Genomic DNA, 23,214 nt, shown 5'->3' with positions numbered 1-23,214 from the left:
GGAGACCATCCTTTACAACACAATGCCTTCTAATCAGAACTAGAAAAATAGTTACTGAAGCAGTATCTGATCGCAGCATTACAAAGATAGATGTGATACCCCTGCACTCAACTACAAAATACATTCCTTTGTGTGCTCATTCTCGATGGAGAAAAGTGTGAAGGGCTTTGGGTTCAGACCCTGGGAGGAAGCCGAGGCTTCCCATCTTCCCGTGAACCCTTTACACAGAAGAGGAGAAGAGTCACCAGCGAGGAGGGGGGAGGGGTGCCTCACGCAGAAGGCCCCTTACCCTCATTGTCCCCATCCTGAAACTGCTGGCTTCCCATGAGCGAGGACTGACTGAGAACCGCATCTGACATCCGGGCAGAACTGAGCGCTTTCCCAGCCACTAGACTCATTCCCGGCAAGTTATCTAGCTGCACCTGTAGAAAACAATTAGGAAAAGAAGTTAGGATACCAGAGCGTGTGCCACTCCTGGGTGACCCTCAGAGCTAGCGGTTCCCTCAAATGGAGCACAAAGGGCAGCCTCGGGGCCCCCCTCCCAGGTTGGACTACCTAGACTCCCTCCACGGTGCCTTCCAAATGGGAAGGCTGCAGGGGTGACAGCGCGGGAAGCTCACCTTCCCCTGTGGGGTGGGCGTTGGCAAACCTCAGCTGGTGGCCACAGCCTGTGGCAGCGATATGGCCTGCCCAAACCAGGTGCTGACCCATCCCCAGCACCCCAAGGGCTTGGTATTAGGACAGCACTCCACACCCGCCCTGTCCAGCATGGGGCCACCAGTCCCAAGTGGCCACTAAGCATGGAAGTGTATGACTAATGTGACTGAGGAACTCAATTTCTAAATTTTATTTCATTCTAAATACACATGTATTTGACGGCCATGTGTGTGCTACTGTATTAGACCGTGCTGCCCTAGGGAAGCAAAGTCTTCCTGAGCCGGATTAGCTCCCTTTATCTGAGTAAGTTCAGCGGAGCTGTCAGGAAACTAACCAAGAGCCTAGGGGTTCATCTGCTTGAGCTGGAGCTTGGACAGTGTGGGGACAAGTTCAAGAACTCTGCCTGGAAGGAACAGAAAGCAACTACTCGATTCCTCATGCTAAAGTTGGGAGCACAGACTCAACTGGTCTGTGAGGCTCATTCAAAGCCAAGCTTGCAGTTTCCAGAGGTGCTGGACTCTGGTTGAGCAAAATGGAAGGGCAGATATGACCCCACATTCCAAGTTCTATAGTCAAGGTCGGGACTGGTAGGGTCCTACTGCTGGGAAGCAGCAGGGGGCCAACATACATAAGCATCATCACTGTTCTGGATCGTGTGGTGTCTCTGGAGGGTCCGGGGCCTGTGGTGCTCGCTGACAGAGGGGCGAGTTGGGTACCCAAGTCCATTGTGATCCGGTAGCTCCATTGCTTGTCCTGGAGAACTTCTATCCATGCAGTTCCCTATGACAGACTCTGAGGAGACAGAGCAAAACAGGGTCAGCAGATCTTGGGTTTCTCCCAACATTGTCAACTCCCATCAAAGAAATGTCTGGCCAGAGGCAAAGAGTAATGGTGAGACCCCCGTGGGCATGGTCCGCTAATCCTCGGCTGGCTAGTGATGGTGCTCAAGAGATATATACACCTCTTAACGGAGGGCTATAAACCCTCCCAAGAAAAATTCCATACAATGGTGGTTGGCTGGATCACTCTGAAACTTTTCTTTTTTCTTCATTCCTCTGTTGCCTAGACAGTGCTGTTTCCCAAACCCACATGCACACAAGAATCTTTCTTGGAGCTTTCAGGAACCTCTACCATGGAGAACGGCCTCTGTTCTGTGGACGCCTTCTCTCTCCTTCCCTGGCTTCCATCCACCTCAGTGCACCGGCCGGGGCCCCTCTTCTACGGTGTGAACAGCCGTCCCCAGCTGCTTCTGGCTCCTCCGCAGCTAATAATTCTACCTTGCCCTCCTCTCTCTCCTCACACTTACTTTGGTAATATCACCTATTTTCATGGCTTCAACTCCATTGTCTCTGGGTAAAGAATTACTGAAACGATGTTTTAATAAAGCTCTAGATCTCTAATTCCAACTACTTACTCCATATCTTCCCCCAGAGAGCCAGGCAACGTCTAACACTTAAAACAGGCCCAGCTCCAAACCCATCAACGCCTCCCACCCCGGGTCCTCTTTCAGACGTTAAATCTTGTTTTGGTGCCTGTTTTCCTAACCTTCCAGATGTGAGCTCATGGGGTCCCCTGTTCACTCCTTCCCCCCGGTTCCACACCACCTCAAGCCTAAAGAATCTACTGCTGCCATGTTGGTCACTTGAGTCCCTCTCCTTTCCAGACTCACTGCTTCCTCCTCTTGGCTGAATTACTGACCAGCCCTCCTCACCATCCCTGGATCGCCACTCTACAAAAGTTCACCTTTTCACAGGGTAGCCCAAACAGCTCGTTTTCGCAATGCTGTCCCAGCCCACTTTCCAGCAAGCACCTCGCATTGCCCTCCCCCATGTGCTGGCTTCCAGTCAAACGGGAGCACGTTAAGTCTTCTCCACCCACTCACGATTCCATGCAGGTAGCCTCCCTGTGCCCTCTCCCTGGAAATGCGCGCTTCTCCTTCCATTCCAGCCAATCCAAATCAACTTATTCTCTGGGTCAATCTCAAATGTTAACATCTTGATGAAACTTTCCCTTCCAAACAGAAAAAGATCCTGGCTTCCTTTAAATGTCAGAAAACTTTATAAAACGTTATTATGCTAACATTATTCCTGACACCATGTTCAACTGTGTATTTGCATTAGCTATTTATATTAACCTGTATTTCTCTGAGAACAAGAACTATATCTTATGCATGTCTGTGAGCCTTCAGTAGTGTTCCAGAACAGTGTCCTATACCCAGTAGGTATGCAATCCTTAGCTCTTTATAGATTTTAATAAATGCTATCTTAATATGGGTTAGTACTGTCAGACTCATGTACCCTATGGACTGGATTTTGGAGATAAGAGTTCGAGAGGGCTGAGTATTTCCTCTTGACCAAGAGTAGTCAAGAAGAACACCAGGACTACACCCAAGTTGACGGGATCCTCCTGGTAGCACTTTTGGCTCTGGTCCTTAAGAGCCTGGCACTTGAACATATAGTTTTGTCAGCTTGATTTTTTTTCAGTCGAAGCTCCTTGGCCACCACTTGCCTTATCTTCTGATGAACTCTACCTTAGCGAGACCAGGTTTTTAAAAAGCTGTCAGTAGAAGACATGGCCCTCATGCAAACCGTGCCATTCCAAAGATCTGTTTGAATAACAGAAGTAAAATACACCGCGTTGAGTGTTGGGTAAGGGTTTCAGGTCTCCATATTCAAAAGGTCTCCTAAAACAATCCAGGTTAGGCCTGGCTCAGAGGCTGAGGTAGGATGGCAAGGAGGGGAACCAACTGACAAGCCCTGACCAGTAACACAGCATATTCTGGAGTAAAACGACAGGAGGGAGGCTTCCAAAGGCCAAAGGTGAAGGTAAGTGAGAAATCTTTTGGAAGTTCTCTGAGCAAAGAGGCCAAAGAAAGTTAAGAAGCCAATTCTTTTGCTACTGAACGCTGAAAAGCCAGAAGAGAGGGGAAGAGAAGAGAGAGCCTCTGCCAGGCCTTACTGCATGGGCCAGTCCTCATCTTGGCTACACACCCGAGTCCTTTTGGCAGACACAGCTCTCGCGCTCACCCCAGGACTAAGGAAAGTCACAGGCAGGAAGTGGTGCGGCCCAGGCTCTGTGGTTGGCTTTGCCAGGAAGCAACACAAACAGCGGCAGCTTGCTTTCTCGAGGGACTTCCTCATGCCTATCTTCCTTCCCTGACCGCTCACACCATCCACTCACTTCCCTGGGGTTCTTTCCCATTGGCTGCAGAGCTGGCTGCAAAGCTCATCCACGGCACCCCAGCTCCGTCCAAGACACGCACTCCCCCGCTGTTGAAAGACTGCCTCAAACGTGAGGCAACAGCAAAGCTAACAAAATGTACACGTTCCAGATCTCGAGAGCAAACTCCTTCCCACCTGAGAGTTTAGAGTCTCCTTTCCCTCCCTTTTTTTGAGCTTATTTTTATTCCTGAGACTGGGGTTTCTCCAAACCCAAACATCTGCCCTTCTCTGGGCCCTGCTGCTGGGAAGGCCGTGTTCTTCCTGGCCCTCGTGTCCGGGGCCAGCATGCCTGACAAGGGCCACCATGGCGGGGAACTGTGCAGCGAGCCTTGCTGACTCCCCAGTCTAGAGCTCAGGGGCACAAATTTTGGGGTCAGGGAGGCGTGGGCTTGAATCCTGGCTTCGCTAGGACTCCTGAGGAGGGGGGCATCAGGCAAGCCCCCTGAGACTTCCCTGGGTCTCACTCCACGGGTCCCCACAAGCTCGGTGCACTGGGGGAGCTCAGCCAAGCCTGGGGTCACTTACGTACTTATTCCGGAGGTGCTGGTTCTGAGGGCACAAGGTGTACTGGCCCAGAGGACAAACACAGACAAGGAAACCCTACTTCCAGAATTGTGGGGACAATTCACTCATATGTATGGGAACAAAGGAGTCACTGACACTTTAACTTCCAGAGATCGGTTTAGGAGGTTGGTTGACTCTCCCCAGGTTGAGGAGAGACAGATGTAAGTTAAAAACCAGATGAAAACATGGCAGACTAACAGGAGTCAGGGGACACAGTTTCTGTGGAATCTGCAGGCCAAAGAGCCAGCAGGGCTGGCATCTGCGGCTGGGCAGATGGGTGCACGGGGCAGAGTGGGAGGCGAGGAGGCACGACCCTGGAATCCAAACACTCGAAGTAAGGGTCCGGCTCTGTCCCCAGCCGTGACTAAGTGATTTCCGTCTCTGTAAAACGAGGGCTGCTGGTGCACTCCGAAGACAACACAGGTGAAAAGCTCTTGAATGAACTGGGAGGGATTATACGAGTCCAGTATCCTTTTTAAGAAGATGTGGAGTCCTGAGTCCCCACTCCTTTGTGACACTCCACAGCGACCTGTGGGCCTGCGGGAGGGGTGTGTGTATTTGGGGGGGTGTGCAGGACAGGGGACTAACCTACTGACCGAGGGACAGGAAATCCAGGCTCCAGTCTGGGGTCCCTTATGGCTCGAGAGTAGCTGGAGGAACGGTCAGGCTCACCAAAGGGGAAATAATGCGGGAAAGAGGACCCTCTGGGAGCAGCATCCTTGGGTACTGACCAAAGTCAAGCGGGGCGAGTGCGGGGGTGGCCACGCGATCACGCGGTGGGGGGGGCACATACACGGAGGCCCTGTGCGCACCGCCCCCCTGCCCTGGGGACTCTGGGGGCGGCTTGCACAACTCTCTATTGAATCTGTCAATGTTGACTCGCCCTTACTCATTTACTGGGCTCTAAGAGAAAAGGAGAGCAGTGTGTGCCTATTCCTCTCAAAGGCTCTGGGGGTGAACACTCTCAGCCTGTCACGGTTTCACCCCTCTGGGAGGCCCGAGTCCACAAATATTGCTGAAGCTGGCAAAGCTCGGTGGCGGGGAGGGGAGGGCGATGTGGTTTTCTTTGTAAGTTCAGCTGTGATCTCGCTGTGTAAACTGATTATGCTATTGTACTTATTTATTTGGAGAGTAAAAAAAATCAAGTGCACTTAACAGCACAGAAGGGAGAAAAGCCTTCTTCCTCACTCTGGAGTGGCAGACAAGGGAGATCACAGGCAGCATGGGGCATGGACCGTGCTGGAAGGCCAGGCTCGAGACAGGCCTCTGGGGTGTGTGTTCCGTCTGGTGTGTTCGGCGCCTTGGCAGGGCCTGGTCCCGAACTGATTGGTAGCAAGCGGCCACGAAAGGAAATAGGAGTATAGCAGATGATCACCCCTGACCCCTGCTCATCTAGCCTTGCGAAATTTCAGCAAGCTCTCGCTCGCTCTATTCCGTTACAATTAGACCTCTTACAGCGTTCGTTCTGCAGCGCTTGGGGCTAATGCGGTCTCTGAGCTTGTCTTCCTTCCGCCAGCAGGGTGTAAGCTCCCCGAAGACGGGTTCTTTACCTTTCCAGCCCTGCACTCTCCACAGCTCCTGCAAGACCATCTTGTGAAACCTAGTCACTCAGTAAACTGCTGAATTTGCTGTCATGGGAATCAGGGAGGAAGGGTCTTGGGACTCGTGTGTCACTACACAGAGATGGAAGGGTCATTCAAGGACAGCAGGCATTCCTTTCTGTCCAAAGAGGTAAACAAGCACGAGCCTCCCCCGCTGGCCTGCAGGGGTGTGTGTGTGTGTGTGTGTGTGTGTGTGTGTGGCAGGGGTTGGGGGGCCATAGCATTAGAACCTTTGTTGGCAGAAGCAACAGCCAATTATCGGTGGTTCTTCGGTAAGGTAACACTAAGAGCTCTCAAGTTTTTAAAAGAATAGAATCATGGGGCGCCTGGGTGGCTCAGTGGTTTAAAGCCTCTGCCTTTGGCTCAGGTCATGATCCCAGGGTCCTGGGATGGAGCCCCGCATCTGGCTCTCTGCTCAGCAGGGAGCCTGCCTCCTCCTCTCTCTCTGCCTGCCTCTCTGCCTACTTGTGATCTCTGTCTGTCAAATAAATAAATAAAATATAAAAAAAAATTTAAAAAAGAATAGAATCATGTCAGGTTAAAGCAGGGAAAGATGGTGGAGCCACGGTTTCTAATGGAAAAAGGATTGTAACATCCACACACACACACACAGAGAGAAAGAGAGAGAGAGAGAGAGAGAAAGGAGTAACCGAGCTGAGAGCTGCGGGCGTGGAACGGAATTCTGTCCTTCTTCTCTTAGGGGGCATTTAGCTTAATGCTCCTCGTTACACAGAGGAGGAAAGGGAGGAGAGGCAATCTGCCAGGCCCTCGGTCACCGGAAGCTCGTGTTGTCTAAGGTAAGGACAATGGGACAGCTCAGGGTAAGACGCCATTTTAAACACACAGATGTGCATGCCCGTAGGTGACCAGAACCCCTGAGCAGCACGGGGCCCTCCGAGGCCAGTCGTTTCCCTCTTGCATTATCTCACTACACCGGGTTGTAAAATCACAGTCATCAACCTGCGGCTTTATTCATTAAAGACAATTGTAGATGTGGCTTCAAGAGTCACAGAATAGGAACAGATGTTAGAAAGAGACAAGATGGACAGTATTCAAGCAAGAAAATGCCTCCTCTGTAGCTTAGTTAAAGAGGAAGTTAAAACTGAGGGTTGCTGGGAAATTAGGTCCCATGGAGCAGAGCAGGACAGAAAGCTTTGCGCTGAGTCGGTTTATGAAAAAGACTCGGTGCTTTCTGGCTGTGCTTAGTAATGCATGGATAGGGAGGGACGTGGGCTTCCCTGAAACAGTTAAAACTCCTGGGCTTTTGAGTAAACGGGTGCCATTCAGCCTAGAGGCCTGCACCAGTCAGACGTACTGAGTTCACCGGTGGCTGCAATATTTGTAGACGGACATAGGATGGTGGGAGATTTCAGAACCAGGTCACGTGTGGAACAGCTGACAGACCTGGCAATGTTTCAGCTTGGGAGGAAAAAAGAAACCAAGGAGAACCATCATAACCAGGTGGAAAAAAGGATTAGACTTTTTTGGGGGTCCATATTATGGTCCAGGACCAATAGAAGTGTCAGCAAATGTCAACTCCTGTGGAAGATCTTCATCAGAACTTTCTAGAATAAACTGCCTCAGCATTCTGGGTGCTTTCTGTCACTGGGAGTGTCCTAGCAGAGGCAGGATGATGGTATCAGGAATACTATGGAAAAGCTTCCTGTGTGAAGGAAAGCTTTCACCAGAGGAGACTAGCTAACCTCTCTGCAGGGCTTTCCATGTGCCGGACACCCATTGCTACTCACATACAAATTCATTTCATCCTCACAGCAGCCCTATAAAGCAGTAGCTCTTTCTGTCTCCATGTCACCAATGAGACAAATGATTAAGTAATTTGTCCCCAAGGTCAAGAGCTAGTAAGTGGCAGTTGAACCCAGGAGTTATTCCGTTCCCTGCAGGAGATGCTGACTAAGCCCTCCTGGGTGTGCAAGGCAGTGAGGACTGAGCAAACCTGGAGACCTTAAAGGACAGGACGGGAGATGCGGGTAGCTCCAAGGAGGGGGAAGATGGAAGATATGCTAGGTTTCAAGGTGGTTTATTCTCTGGATAAGCTCATTTTCCACGATCTACGCTAATGGGATGGATGTCAGGGCAGCTTTTGTCTTGGACGAGTGCCAGAATGACAGCAGAAAGTTTTCAGACTCTGACTGCTGGTAACCCTGATCTCCTTCAGGATGGAGATGAATGGGCTCGTGCGTTGCACACAGTGACGCAGGAGAAACCGGGTATCTGAGGGTGCTGAGCTATTCCGTGTTCAGCCAATCGATGAGAAGAGCAGAGTAATAACAACACCCCACCTTTCCATCATCCTTGTGGAGCAGCAAGTGCTTCTGGCATCTTCATGTGTGCATGCACACACGCATTATGTCTCAACGCAACACACTTATGAACGTCCTTCTCTTCCTAAATACTCTGCCAAGCACCATCATTCCTCCTGCCCATTTTTCAGAGGAGAAACCTAAGAACCTGAGGGTTTCAGTGATGAGATTATGGTGTCTGTGATAGAGGCGAGCCTAGAACCGAGGGGTTTTTTGACTCTTGTTCCTGCCTCATTCACCCGAAGCCGTATTTCCTTAGCACTAGCTGATTCTGTTCTACTGCAGCAGTTAAAGTGGGCTATCTTGATGACTGGGAATTCTGGAATCCAAGGAACCATGGTACGACTTGGGAGAAATAGGAACTCTCTTTACCAACTGGATTCTGTAAGCGCGAGTTTCCTACCGCTATCTTTTTACTTCAAAAGCATACCACTTTCGGACCGGTGCCCACTGCCTACACTCTTCTCCCCCAGGAGGTCCTGCAAGTCTTTGGAGGGATTCTTTTTCTCTTAGGAACACAGAGCACTGGCTGGAAAAAGACACCGTCCCCGAGTTAAGTGAATCCGGGCCGACTGGCCCAGGGCCGCTCACCCCTCGGGGGCTCTTACCTCGGCTGGACACCTTATTCCTACTGAACACGGCGGCCGGCTGATGTCGGTAGGGAGGCATCCCCAACTCCTGCACGTGGCTCACAGTTCCCAGTAAAGACTCGGGGTCCCCGGGTCCACCAGTGCTCAAGAGCAGGGGGCTGTCGTGGCAACCTTTGGTCACTGTGTGTGAGCTCTTCCTGTCCGGGAAGCCGTCCTTGGCCACCTCACAGGAGCACTCGTCTTCCATGCTCTCCGAGCGCAGGAGGGCCGGCGGCTGGGCATACCCATGTGCCGGGCTGGGGGGTGCCGCCTGCGACAGGCATTCCTGGGCCCTGATCTGCAGGAGATGCTGGGGGCTGGTGTGGTGGTGGTGATACGAGTCAGCATTTGGATATGGTAGAGCCTGGCGCTCTGCCATGGCCTGTGCCCCGAGACCGGGAGCCAGGCTCCCCGCGTCCCCCTGGTTCATGTGTCGGAACAGGTCGTGGTAGTCCTGCTGCTGCTGCTGCTGCTGCTGCTGCCGCTGCCTCTTCACAAGCTGTGCGAACTCCGCTGGGGGCAGCCGGATGTCCGAGTGGCCACTGAGCGAGTGCCGGGGGGAGAGCAGTCCCTGGAGGATGTGTGGCACCTGCTGGTGTCTCGTATAGTCTGGCGGTGTGGGGGACAGCAGTGCCTGCTGCAAGGCCGACGCCGTGTAGTGCGCTGGCTGCTGATGGGCGCTGGGAGGGAAGGTGGGGAATTGGTCAAGTGGAGGGACTTTCAGGGCTTGGGTTGGAGGGAACCCCACTCCTGTTGAAGGGCTGTAGCTGCTGGGGGAACCCCGGGACGGGTCCGAAAACAGATGGGGGTGTAAGTGCGCCTGGTCGTAGTTAGCAGGGGAGAACCGATTCACGTTCGAGCTGCAGACACAAAAGGGAGTGAGTACCAGGCATCCGCGTGACAAGTACGCCTGACTCCCCTGGGGAATAGCTACTCCTCTTCCTCGGTAGGGAGCCCCCCGCCCCCAAGGACAGGAACATGGGGTATGACGGGGAAGATGGGGTGCACATGGCACCATGAAGGGGACAGCTCCGGGGACAGCTCCAGCTTTAAGAGAGAGACTTGGCCTAGTCTACAGCAGCTCTGAGCTACTAAGAAGCACCAAGCTCTTAGAGTGACAGAGAGGGAAAGAATCCTAAAAAAATGGACAAGGGGAACTGGCATTTTTAGAAATTCCTCCAGTAATAGGCCATGTTGTTCTTTGCAGACAAATAGGAAGGTAGCTCTGTCATTTTCCTTCTCTGTCCCATTATTGGCGCTTTGATACTGGGTCAATAAACAGGTTTTAAGTTCATCCCAAACCCACTGCCCCGATGTCAGAAAGGGTGAGATGAGCACAGCTCGGCCAGACTCACCCTCCTTCCCTTCTCCTCTCTTGCCCTGCTAAGGGGCTTCCCCCGGCCCGGATCACCTGGACCGATGGCCTTACCTGTGGGCCTCTGCGCTGTCGGCGCTCAGCTGCTTGGACAAGGGGCGGTGCGCATAGCTGAAGGTGGCCATCAGGCTGGCCCGGTGCTGCATGTGAGTCTGAGCGGCGCTGGGGCTGATGGGGATGCCTCGCCCGGCTGAGCCTGCCGCTGTCCCCGGCATGCTGCTGAGCATGTCGACGGGCTCCTGTACTTGGATGGTCACCTGCTGTGACTGGGGAGGCTGCTGGAGGCCCAGGCAGGTTAGGGCCATGCTGGGAGGAGGAGAGCAGTTCTCGGGTTGCTGCTGGTAGACTGCACCGCGGGACGGTAAGCCCGGAAACTGGGGGGACGAAGCGGCGCCTGGAGAGAGAGGAACCTCTGCGTGACCGAATGCCCGGGTCACCTGCTGGCCAGAAGCAGGGGCCAGCAAGGACACTCACACTGACACCATCTAGATCAGCGCTTCGCAAACTGCAGCGTGTGGGAGACTCATCTGGAGAACTTGCTGAAGCACAGATTTCTGGGTCCTACCCACTGAATTCTGGGAGGGGTCCAGGTGGGACCCGAAGAATTTGTGTTTTCAGTAAGTGGCTCTGAGAGGCAGTCCTGAATTATTCTTTGAGTGGCTCTGATCTAGGGCAGAGCTTATCAGACTCAAATGCACATGAATGGCCCAGGAGCTTGCTGAAATGCAGACCGTGATTCAGCATGTCTGGGGCGGGACCCAAGACTTTACTTTTCCAGCTGATACCATTGGCCGGCAGAACTGCCCATCGAGTAGCAAGGGCCTAGACTAATCCAGACCCTTCAGGGGATCTAGAGTGTGTGGCGTTACTTAAGAGGTTACCAATTTGGGGAGTACTCAATCCTCAGATCACTGGTCTCTGAAGACCCACCCGCACAATGCGGGTACACTCACGTAAACCTCCTCCTCAAGCCTCGCACAAGAGGAGCCCACGTGTACAACAGGCAGGCAACCAGACAGTGAGGGACATTCTGGTAGCAGCTTTTTTATCTGGTGGGGTCGGAAGGGGATTTCTTGAAAATACTTGTGATAGTTAACCTTTATTGAGAACTATCTCGTGCCAGAGACTGTTCCAAGTGCTTTTTATACGCGCATCCATTAAATACTAATATTATCCCTATTTTATATTGGAAGAGGCTAAGGCACGTGGACGGTAAGTCACTTACCTGAGGCTGCACAGTGAAGGTGTCACTGGTACCAGGCTTCAAACCAGGCCTGCCTGACTCGAGTGCCTGTGCCCTTAGCTACCAGTGCGCGCCTGTGGTGCTCATGACTAGACTCATTTTCTGCAGGTGGCTTAGCAGGGCTCCACGCCAACCCCCGCACTCACCGTGAGACGGGATCATGGCACTGTTCATGGGGGGAGGACTATTACTGGGTGGTCTGAAGAGATGGTTGTTGGGGTGGTTGGGGGGTGGACTTGAAGGCTGAATCCTTAACCTTAAAAAACAACAAAACCAGATAAATATGTAAATTTCCTGAGGTGACAGTATAACCTTGACCTTACTCTCAGTCATAAGCTACACAAATGCAGAAACGGTTTAAGTTTTAATAAGCCTCCAGGCTAGAGAAGCATACATACAGCCCCCCACCACCCCCAGTGGACATAAGACCTATCCATGGCTCAGTTTGCCAGGCCTCCCAGACAAAGAGAGGCAGAGGCCATGTGGGCCTGGGACTTGGCCTGTATGCCTGTCAGATTACTCTGTCTGTGGGGCCAAGGAAAGGAAGTGGCATGGGACTGTATACAGTCAGGATTTCAGGGAGACAGCTACCATTGAACCCGCTCTCTCTGCTTTTCACAGACATTCTTCCAGGATGAATGCTAAAGCCAGTCACTCTCTCCCATCAGAGGCAGGCCAAGGATGGCAACTATGGAGACAACGGCTGAGGTGTGAGACAAATGATTCATTACCTCTGGAGCTGGTGGGTAAGGAGGGCTGGCTGATTTTCACACGCAGCCTGAAGAGGTGGAGAAGGCTGAGGAGGACAGATAGAATCCTAAACATATGGGGAAAAGGAGAAAAAGAATTGTCAGCTTGAAGATCCGTCAGAGCTGTTCTCAGGAAGGGAAGAAACGGCAAGAACTATCTGCAACTGAGGTTTATGCTTCTGTGGTTCGGCCAAAAGTCTGATGACCTTTCCTCAAGCACGTCAACCACAAACATAACTCCACTCTGCTCTGCGTGATCTCCTCCAAAATTCACAGGCAAATGAGCCTGCGCGCAAACTCCAAACAAGCTGGAGCTCAAAGAGTGAAGGCCTACTTGGATGTGCTGCTGGAGAATTTGCTGGTGCTGCTCCTGCTGGTAGAGCACATGCTGCTGCTGGGTCTTCTCCAGGGCTCTCTCATCCATCTGCCCCCCGTACATCTTCTGCAGCTGCTCACACTCCTGCAGGGAAAGCAGGTGATACAGGCGGGGTGCAGCCAGGCCCTCCCCGTGCGGCCTCGGCAGCAGATGCAGATCTGCCCCCAAGGTCTCAGGGGCAGAAAGAGCCCCAAGAGAAGAGCAGTGTCCTTAATGAGCAACCGACCCAGGTATGTAGGTATTTGTGTCCCCAGTACGTTCACATTCCGGGAGAACGAATGGAAGACATCAAAGGGTGGCCCGTGGTCCAGGGGGAAGTGTCCACTGTGAAATCTGCCTACAGAACACCTGTCGCTGGAAGCCTGGTCCTCGGGAAGGCAGAAAGGAAACCGGCCCTTTACGGAAGCCCGGAGGTACCCGTCCTTCCTCTGGGAGCACCGTTCCATGCCCGGGGACAGTACTCCAGGTGTTCACAACGCCAAGCAGGCTCCAGCAGGGCCCAGCACCGCAGATGATGCCAGGTTGCTTAGGAGTGCCCTCCCGGGGGCTACCCACCGAAACCCATGCTCAGAAATCCCTCCCTAAAAGTCACAGAGACAGGAGGGAAATCTGGGCCCTTCATGGGGGGCTGGATGTTTGAGCCTGGGTTAAGCCGTACATACCAAGAAGTAAGGAAGGAGCATTAGGAAGCTACATGGATTGGAACCTCGACACGGACAAGGCAGATATTTGCCACCCCCGTCCTCCACACGCTACTTCTCTGTGCTTCCCACGCTCCTGCAGAGCTGCCTGCCGCCTCTCCCATTACCTGCTGCAGCTGCTTGATGCTGCTGCTGTCGGCCAGCTTTTCCAGGTGAGCTTTGAAGGCCTGGATGCTCGCAGCCCCGTCTGAGAACCGGCGCACGGGGGAGAAACGCTCCGTGGGGAGGTGCAGGGTGTTGGAGTCCTTGTAGGTAGAGCTGAATATATGGGAAGAGAAGGTTAGGGGCGAGGACTCAGGGGCTTGGACCAAATCACCCAGGGACTGCGGTTCCAGAAGAACGCAAACGTGGCGGGCTGCACGCGCAGCCTGGCACATTCGGCCATTTCCCGGCCGTCTCCGGAGGCCGGCCGTTGCCCTAGCCTGCTGCCCTTCCGAGAACTCCAGCTGCACGGCTTCTATTTCCACTTACCTTAGCGGGCTTACTTTCCACGCCCGGGGAGGTGCTGGGATCAAATACATCCAGTTCTTACACACAGACTAGGTCAGAAACAGAGCTTCTCAGTGGCCCTCAGGCCAAGCTGCACAGGAGATCTGGCTTTCATACTCATGTCTGTCTAGTGCCTTTCGAAACCTCAGATTCACTGTTTGACCGGTTTCACTGAGCAGCGCTCTCCGAATGACCAGAAGGAAACTATGGTCAGCTTTGTGGCAAACGCCTGGCTTGGAAGTCAGATGTTCTGGGCTAGAAAGTGGAGGGTGGAGGTAAACGGGAAGATTTGGGGACTTCGGATCCCCAGACGGAGACGGCACCCTCTTAAGGAATGCAGGCCTCAAGATCCAGCGTGCGCACGGGGCCAACGCAAATACAGTCGGCCACCGTGAAAATTAACTTCCCAGAGCAGCACGTCTCCCCCCGGCCTCCTAGTGAAAGAGGAATCGTGGGGCCAAAATCCCACTGCTCAGTCCGAATAGAGCCAGTATCTTACGGGAAGAATGAGCTATGGATAAGGAATGCCTAAGACAGCAAGGGAGTTAGAAGCTAACACCTCTCCTTGTTACCTAATCAGAAAGAGATGTTTATGGGTTGAGGTAAGCAGATAAAAGACTGCCAAGGCAGCATTCCAGCAGCTGATGGAAAGGATCAGGGTTTCATGTCCAGGGCAGAGATGATCTCACACTGAACTATGGGTGAAATGATGCACCCCCTTGCCAGCTACTCCCTCGGACCTGAAGCAGAGCGAGTAAGGAAGCGGGTGGACAAGCGAGTTCAAATACAGTGCAGATGGGGGGGGCGGGGGGGCGCTGATGACTGTGCGGAGCGGTCTGGGGGTGTGGCCGTGGGGGCAAGCCCTTTACCCTCTCTTTGCTAACGATGACTTCGGGTTCAGGCTCTACAGGAAGTCTGACACAGTGGTGCGCTGATGAAATGAGCACAAACACACGCGTGTGACACAGAAGACGCATGGTTTTGGCAGACACTCTCCAGAAACAGGGATCATCGCCTTCAGGAGTGCTTCCTCGGTACTTCCTATGTCTGCTTCTACTCCAGGGGTCTGCAGCCAAAGCCAGGAAATATTATTTTCTCCTAACATTTGACTCCTATGCTTTTGCTATTTTCTGACGATGAACCCATTTCTGATGGACTCAGAAAATGTTTTCTGCAGGGGTTCACTCTGCACAAAACCCGCCCTCCCCACTCAGAGCCGCTCGCCCAGGCCTGGGTACTTCGTGACTTCTCCAGAAGCTCGGGCTGTGCAGTCACCGGCCCTGGCCAGTCAGACACAGGAACTTGGGAGGAAGAGTTCCGACAGCGCCGCTCGTTTCGGGAGCACTCACAGGATCCACTGTGCTTTATTTTTCTTTGCAATCACGTTCAAACTCCGGAGAGCCCCATATCAGGCTGATGTTCCTACTACACTTCTCCAACAGGAACTTGGTTCCCCACCTAGATAAAATCCATCCTGTGTTCATTTCCTTATAAAAAATTACGCTTTACATTTTTTTTAGCTTTTAAAATCACACACTTCCAGGATCTGAGTGATCAGAGCCCTCTTCTGTCTCCATGCTGGACTTCATGAATTATACCCCAGAAGAGGAGATGTCTATATGCTGTTCTTGGACCATTTCCTCCGGAAAATAAGAGGAACTCAATCATCTGTCTAGGCCACCCACTTCCAGGGTTTTCTGGCCCTGCAAAGGTGCGCTTGTCCTCTGCAGATTACCTTCAGTCTCTGGTGTTGCCATGTCTTTACAGGAATCCCATCAAGACAGGCTGAGCGTGCATAAGTGCCCCGCCTGGCACAATCTGCCACTTGTCAAGCACTCATTCCAGTTCAAACTGGCTTGGCCACAGGACACCCTTGAAACACTCCACCACGAGTGTTCACACGAACACAGACGGCAGACACATTTCCAGCAGGCAAGGCCTTGGCGGTGACGGTAGGCAGGGTGGCAACCACACACACAGGGAGCTGTGGCCGACGTGGCCGTCCTCACTAGACACACGAAGACAAGGGAGAGGACCCGTGATAGAGGCGGACTGTGGAAAGGGGCCGATCTCCAGGTGTCCCCGACAGGAGGCTCTCCTGAGGAACACGTACAATGAAACGAGGATACCCGAGGGGCTTGGGCTGAATGACAGACCCTGACAAAGGTGTGGCAGCTGGCAGGCTGTGGGGGCAGGGAAGACAGAGACAGGGAGCAAAAAGAAATAAAGGTTCTGCTGGGTAACGGTGGCGGGCTCAGAGTTGTTGAGAAATCATGGAAAACTGACGCCGGGGTGTTGGTAGCAATGACGGGCGGGGTGTGTGGCGGGAGGCACCTCTCCAACCATCACTCCGAGTCCCTTCTCTTGCAGTGCCCTCACCCTTTAGGTCCTGAGAGATTTTCCTGAAGGAAACGACTGCCTCTCTGCACCAGCATTTTGGTTGGAGAGCTGTCATTCCCACTCCTCCGACCAGACCATTCTGACTGTTATTCAAGGTTGTCTCTAATAGCTTATCTCCCTTCTCTCGGAGTGCCAACAGAGCACTCGTTCAGTCTCCGTCTGCGCAGAGTCCACGGCCTCTGCTGATTATAAGGACGCCTGATGGGTAACTCACCACAATAAAAATGTTGTGTCGAGCTCGCTAGTGTGAGCTGGTTGTGAGACTTCATGACAACACCTTTATAAACTTCATCTCCTCGGAACCTGACTGCTTTTCTCAAGTAAGACTGCTTTCATTGTCCTCCCAGCATGACTGACAGGAAATAAGCTCAGCGGCTGGTGGTGCCCTGGAACTTGTGGCCCACGAGCTTGGGGATGGCTTTAGAGGGGATACAGCTAAGGATCTGAGTCATTCACAGAAGGTGATCACCTTCTTAATCCCGCCAAGTGTCACGCCCCTGAGCTTCCAGGCTTACTTGGATTCAGTTGTAGGAAGCTGTCTCAGCCAGGAAGGTGAAGCTTGTTATTTCTTCAAGAGGATGAATTACAAATCTAAGAGAGACCTAGTAAAAGACTCCAGCAGTCAGAGTGTCGTTGCAAGAATGACTTCTCAATCACCACACTCAAGAGAATGCTGTACCTCTGCTCTACCATTCACAAAGGGATGTACCTTCCTGCATGTCCAAGTTCACCGTGCAGTGGTAACATGGTAAGATATGCTCATTCTTTTGAAGGTGATGGGTTACGAACGGTCAAGTCTACCGATAAGGCTACAAATCCTCCCATGTCCAGCTGTCCTCTGAGAACTTTACCTCCTCGCAGGTTTCAAGTTCAAGTTCATCTACCAGTCAATTCCCAGAATCACGAGAACCAACTGCAGACCACAAACATGTTTATGAGGTAACGGGGAAGAAGAATCTCACACGGCCCTGTGCCCTGCTTGGTGCAAGGAGCTGAGAAGATGTGAGCTCAGGATGCTACTGAAAGCCTCGATGCTCGTCGCCATCACTTGTAAGATTAGCAAGAAGGGTGTCTGCCCGATGAGCCTCAAGGAGCTCACATAGCTCATGTGGCTACTCACCGATGCTGATCAGGTACCAGGTGAGGGGGCCAGACCCGGGAACGGAAAGGCTGCTGTCCTAGCTGCCGTTGTAGGTCCGGTGGGATCTCAGCTGTAGGGTTGGTCATGGCCAGTGTATGTCTTTTGGACCTATTTGCCAAGTACCTGCAACAAGCAGGAGCACATTTCATAGTAAAAAAGACAGACAGGAATATTCCTCTGCAAGAAGCATTAGAAGTTAATCCAAAGCACTCAGAATGAAACAGTGCCAGAGCTCAAAAAGGGCTCCATGGCAAACAGACCCCTGGCTGGATGAAAGAAACATGGCCAGCTGGCCAACGAAAGCGGGCTTCCCACTCAAGTGGCTGAACTTCGAACCTAAGAGTAAGCCACTAAGAGAAGAGAGAAAACAGATGTAGCTCACAAAGAAGATCTATTTTCCTTCCTTCATTCCATTCGCTAGAAGGATTCATTTCCCACTTGTTAATTTTATCCTTCTTGTCCCTCCAAATGTCTAAAGTACAAGGCAGAGGAGATGAGCCTTAAGGATTATTCCTAGAGATGAGCCAAGAGAGACAGATATTCAGAAGGTCTCCACATGCGTCTCTAGACCTCACCGCCCCCCCGGGTCCTCACTTCCAAGTCACAGCAAACAGATCCTTCCACTTGAGGATGAGGGATTTCCAAAACTACCCCACGGCTCATGCCCCAAGATTGTAAGTCAGTCATCAGAGAAGAAAAACTGATGTTGTCCCAAGGGAACCATATTCTCTAGAAGATGAAGAAATGAAACCACATGAAATGTTCAGAATTGTTTTTTTCTAGGGGGCAAGAAACAGAAGTTTCAAGGCGAAGGAGTGGACAAGCTGATGACTTTGATTCTAAAGCTCTATCGGATCTATTACTAGTTAATGCCAAAAATAAGCTATGGGTCCCCCTGCCTCTAGCTGATGTTTTCTTCGGTCACTGCTGCTCTTCTTGGGCACATGTAAAAGAAGCATTATCCCTATCCATGATGTCAGGACTGAGGGGCACTTAAGCCCTTAATGTTAGTCTAAAGAAGGAAGAAGGTGGAGCCAGAGGAAGTCAAGTCCAAGGCAAAGAAGACAAAGTGAGCCGCCATTGTCTAATTAAGGGAGAAAGGCAAAAAGTTCCCTAATTTTTTTTTTTCAGGACACCAGCAGGGGCCCATTTGTGACATCAAATACCCTATTATCAGCAAACTATAGAGACAACAGCATAGAGGGGGAAAAAAAAAAAAAAAAGGTCGTGATGATTCTTCTATTGGCTAAGCCGCAGGAGGAGCTGACCCGCCTGCCAGCACCCTGCTCTCCCCTCTTCTTTTTGAACCGCAGCCCTCGTACAGAGCCACGGGGGTAAAGAAGAGAGTACAGGCCAGCAACCGTCAGGTTCCGAAAAAGTGGTCTTGCTTTGTTCTTTACTACTTTGTCTAAGTATTTAAGCTAAAAGTAGTTAACAGACTATAGGGCAATTAGTGGTACGTAAACTTGCCAAAGAGTGAGCCATGAGTGGTTTAATACCCATTTGATAAAGACACCCAAAGTTCCCCCAGGAGCCCATGAAAACCATTTTATTTCAACTTCCCTCAAGGGAAAAACATATAATTTTGAAGAACACCTGTATTTCTGGGAAAATACATGCTGGATTCTGGTCAAACCCCCCTCCCCGGAAAATAAGAAAGACGACTCCCACAGGGGGGCATGCACGGAGCTGTGGGCCATGGCTAACGGGGCTGAGGGAGAACGAACAGTACAGCGTGCCTGACGGTCACTGCCGTTTTCTGTGAATTAGGCATCTCTCACCAAGGTTCTGCAAACAATGGGTATTTGCGTTTGTCCCTGGCCCGAATCCCATATTCCTCTTTTCATTATCTCTTTGTTGGCACGGGGGACGGAAGAAGCATGCAGCAAACAGTACAAGAGGCATTCATTCTCCTGGGAAGGAAGAGTCCATGCCAGAGGTCCATGGCCAGACTAGCTAGGATCACTGTCATCCCAAATCTCCAATTCCTTTTCAGTAAACAGTTCTTGGCAGGTAGGAGCAAGCTTTGTGCCTTGTGAATACTATCAGAGTTGCAATATGAAGGCAGGGGTGAATAAGGAGGGAGGAGAGAACAAGTTCTCATGGTTATTGCTGTCACTTAGGGGACTTCCAATGGCGCTTACAGAAATGACATTTTCTGGGTAGTCTTCTGTTACTTCCATGTGGGGAGGAACATGCCATCTGGCTTGAGCAAAGAGACCACACAAATGTTGAAGCTGCACTGTACCACCTCCTTGGGCAGAGGTGACCTTTCGCTGGTTGCAGGGGGAGCCTGCCCAAGGGCGTTCTGCAAGCACTGCCAGATGTCACATTACCTCTGCACGGCTTCCTGATCTGGCTCCCCGTCCGAGCTCTCCTCGTCCACAGGGGTAACTGCTGGCACTGCCTGCAGGGAGACAGGAAGGAAAAGCTCAAGGTGGCGCTTCTTCTGGAATACGCTTGTTCTGGAAACCCGGCTGGGGACAGGCCTTTCTGTATGTTTTATTTACAAAACTCTTCTAGGGCCCCCGGTTTATGCAGAACTTTCATATGCCTCTCTAGCTTTCCATTTTTACCTTGTTCAGGTGATTTTAATTTGCATTTCTTCCTCTGATTCATCTCCGTTCACTCATCCAACAAACAGCTGGATGCCTACCATGTTCCGGGACGAAATGTGAATTAGCAAATACAGTTCTCGCCCTCATTTTACAGTCCAATGGAGGACGGAGACAAGGAAGCAGACAATCACAGGGTCCTCTACTGGGGCCCTTGGGCATCGAGGAAAGCATCTTGGAGGACGTGACACTTCACCGAAACCTGAAGGGTAGGCAGGAGCTGGCCATGCAGAGAGGAGAAGGCTCACGAGCCTTTGGGGTTTCTAGGCTGAGAGAAAAGAGAAGGCCTGAAGGTGTCTGAAGGTGTCTGAGGGCCTGAAAATATAGTAGGAGCTTGTTTACCTGAACGTCTAGGAACTGGCCTGCTGTTTCGTATTAGTGTTATCACCAGCGTTTCGATGCCTTTCGTGCCAAAAAAGCACCATGGTTTTTTAAAAGTACACTTTGGTACACAACACAGAATTGTGTAGTTGCAATTCAGTGCTTTAAAAGAGCTACGCCTCGCCACAACACGTACGTGGCATGCATCACTGTGGCTCTCCTACGTGAGAACTTTCGTGGGCTGTGCGCCCTTCACAGCCCCTCTCAGCCTGGGGGCCCACATAGTCACCACACCTCAGGCACTAGAGCAAAACAAGTCCTACTTTGATTATTATGAAAGAGCTTTTTAAAACAATGGAAGACCATTATAAGACAGAATGAAAACTTTGGGAATAATTTCGTTGTTTAAATGCCAGGCTGTACGGATCCCTTACTATAGTTCCACGAGACTGGAGTGAACAGGGTCAGGCAGGAAGGGGCGACAGGTGAGGTGGGAGAGGGAGGGCGGCCAGTTACGGAGGGCCTGGAATGCCACATTAAGAAGTATATTTTGAGGAAGAGTGGTGGTGATTCACTAAAGGGTTTTCCGCAGGATGTGATGTTACAAGGTGTACGCTCTAGAGAGCCAGCTTCCTTGAGTAGCCGTGTAGAAAGGGCTGGTGGTGGGGATGAGGAGGAAAGGCTGGAGGCAAGGAGGCTAGTGAGGAGGCCCCTGTGTTAGTCTCAGCAAAGGATGACAGTGACGAAAGGACGGCGCAATGGAGGGGGACAGACAGAAGGTGCTGGGTAACTGACCGGATATGGGGATGAGGGGGAGGGAAGAGTTAAAGAGAAATTCCACATTCCTAGCTTGTGTGACCAGGAGAATGACAGTGCCTGTCACTGCCACCCAGGGGGAGAAACAGGTTACATGCAGTCATCTGAGGACATGTCAAGTTCAAATCTGAGGACATGTCGAGTACTAGCGGGATAACCAACTAAACCCACGCGGTCGGCGGTCATCTATACAAAGTGGAGAACGCAGAAGAAAAGAGCATTCTGGGCTGGAGATCATTTGGTTAACAGAAATTATGGGAGCAGACAAGATCAGCCAGACAGCGTATGCAAAATGAGATGGAAACAGGACCTAAGATAAAATTGGGGTTTCACCAACTTCAAAGAACAAGCAGAAAGAGAACGTGAAAAGAAGAGGCAGGAAGAAAATGAGAATGTGGTATCACAGAAGCCAAAAGAAGACAGTACTTCCAAGAGAAAGAATGGTCAACAGAGACTGAGATAGTTAGAAGGCCTGAAAGATAAAAAACATCCACCGGATTTATGAACGGAATTTTGTTAGTGACCTTGGTGCAAGCAGTTACAGTGGACAGAGGTAGTCAGTCCATCTCCCACAAAGCTGTTCCTGGTCCTTCATAACCTGCACTGATCTGGCGGGTCCCTGAATGCCACTGCCACCTCCTGGTCCACGAGAATCACTCAGGCACTTACTCACACATGGTCCTTCACTGTTATTCCAACACTGAACATAACGCTGATCCTGTATTCTCAAATATGATGAGCCAACAACTATGAACACGATCTTTTCCTCTTCCCAACAGGCTTGTTACTGAAAGGGTGGCCCGTGCTGGGCCCATATCAGTCCACACACTGTTTTGTTACCAATCCATGACAGAGTTAGTACAGAAGTAAAGAGTAAGCTTTTAGAAACTTCTAGAGCAATTTAATGGGGGTGATTTTGTCTGCTGAAAATTTAGCCTTATATTTTGTAGGTTTTAAAATTTTTCTCTAACAATTCACTTTTGTTGTATTTTACAAAGGTATTAATCCCATAAGGGGTGGAAGGGGAGAAAGGTCCTCTACAAGCAGTAGGTTGAGAAGCACTGCTCTAGAAACACCCAGGGAGGGCTGTGCATATGATTAGCACCCATTCGTATGGGCCCGTGAGCATGAGCGAATGAACGAAGGTTTACCTATGACAAGAAAAGAACTGAAAATAAACAGAACCTAGCAGAGGAAAAGAATCTTTGAATGTGACCATTATATATATTAAAAAAGATGGGGTTGAGAGACACCGCCTGATTAGGTTAGAGCTTATGAAAGCCAAATGACTTGAGTGATCGAGGTTGTACCAAAAATGCAAAGCAGTGCTCATCAATGGAGAACTGGGGCAGTTTGTTCTAGAGCAAATGGTTAGGCACCACGGTCCTCGAGCCGGGAGGCGTTACCAGGAGAGGGCTGAGTCCATCAGGCCACAGGGACTCCACCTCCGGGCTGTAGGGCTGTGGTGGCACCTAGCAGCGGAGCCCAGAAGTGGCCCACTGAGGATGAGCCTCTCCAGGTGCGGACTCGAGTGGCAGCTGTTTGGTTAAGCAAAGAAGTTAGCCAAAAATTAAGTCTGGAAAATTCTACGAGCCTGAAGAAAATGGGAATACACTGAGCACCATAAGCTTAGAGGAAGAAGAAATTCAGACATCTAGGTGGGTGACCTGGGTTCCCAGCCCCAGGCCCACAGCTTCTTTACCAAAAGCCTTTGAGAAAGTAGGCGGGGCCTCTTGCCGCTACTCACTGGTGTCATGGTGACAAGTGGGGAGGGTCCCCGTGGGCGCTTCAGCAGCTGCTGGGCATGTAGCTGGATGTTGGCTCCTCCGTCTGATGCCCTCCGGCCGAGGGGGCCCATTCCATTCAGCAGCTGTAGGGTGGGCGGCTGTAAGAGGGATTGCTCCTGTCGCAAGCAGAGTGGGCAGGAGGGGGTGGTGAGGAGGGGAAGGAGGTGGGGGAAAGAGCAGTCCGCTAATCTGTGGAAACTAAGGGATC

General features: G+C 51.5%; 1 protein-coding gene across 7 annotated transcripts in view; it reads right to left on the bottom strand.

The window, feature by feature from the left end:
- The window catches only part of SIK3 (SIK family kinase 3), a 251,927-nt gene that overhangs the window by 3,807 nt on the left and 224,906 nt on the right, over nt 1–23,214 (bottom strand). For 2 of the 7 annotated variants that reach the window (XM_059416600.1, XM_059416604.1), the window contains exons 13-23: nt 22,967–23,122; nt 19,804–19,874; nt 17,447–17,590; nt 13,545–13,695; nt 12,695–12,820; nt 12,343–12,428; nt 11,758–11,867; nt 10,423–10,762; nt 8,973–9,853; nt 1,286–1,449; nt 290–422 (exon numbers count right to left, since the gene is read on the bottom strand). In XM_059416600.1, the coding sequence (XP_059272583.1) occupies nt 290–422; nt 1,286–1,449; nt 8,973–9,853; nt 10,423–10,762; nt 11,758–11,867; nt 12,343–12,428; nt 12,695–12,820; nt 13,545–13,695; nt 17,447–17,590; nt 19,804–19,874; nt 22,967–23,122 (2,362 nt within the window). The remainder of the gene's footprint in view (nt 1–289; nt 423–1,285; nt 1,450–8,972; nt 9,854–10,422; nt 10,763–11,757; nt 11,868–12,342; nt 12,429–12,694; nt 12,821–13,544; nt 13,696–17,446; nt 17,591–19,803; nt 19,875–22,966; nt 23,123–23,214) is intronic. The other 5 variants (XM_059416626.1, XM_059416610.1, XM_059416615.1 and 2 more) reach the window with 5 other exon arrangements.

This window comes from Mustela nigripes, chromosome 1, assembly GCF_022355385.1.
Source record: "Mustela nigripes isolate SB6536 chromosome 1, MUSNIG.SB6536, whole genome shotgun sequence".
Lineage (NCBI taxonomy): Eukaryota > Metazoa > Chordata > Mammalia > Carnivora > Mustelidae > Mustela > Mustela nigripes.
This window is presented reverse-complemented; position numbering and strand designations above follow the sequence as displayed.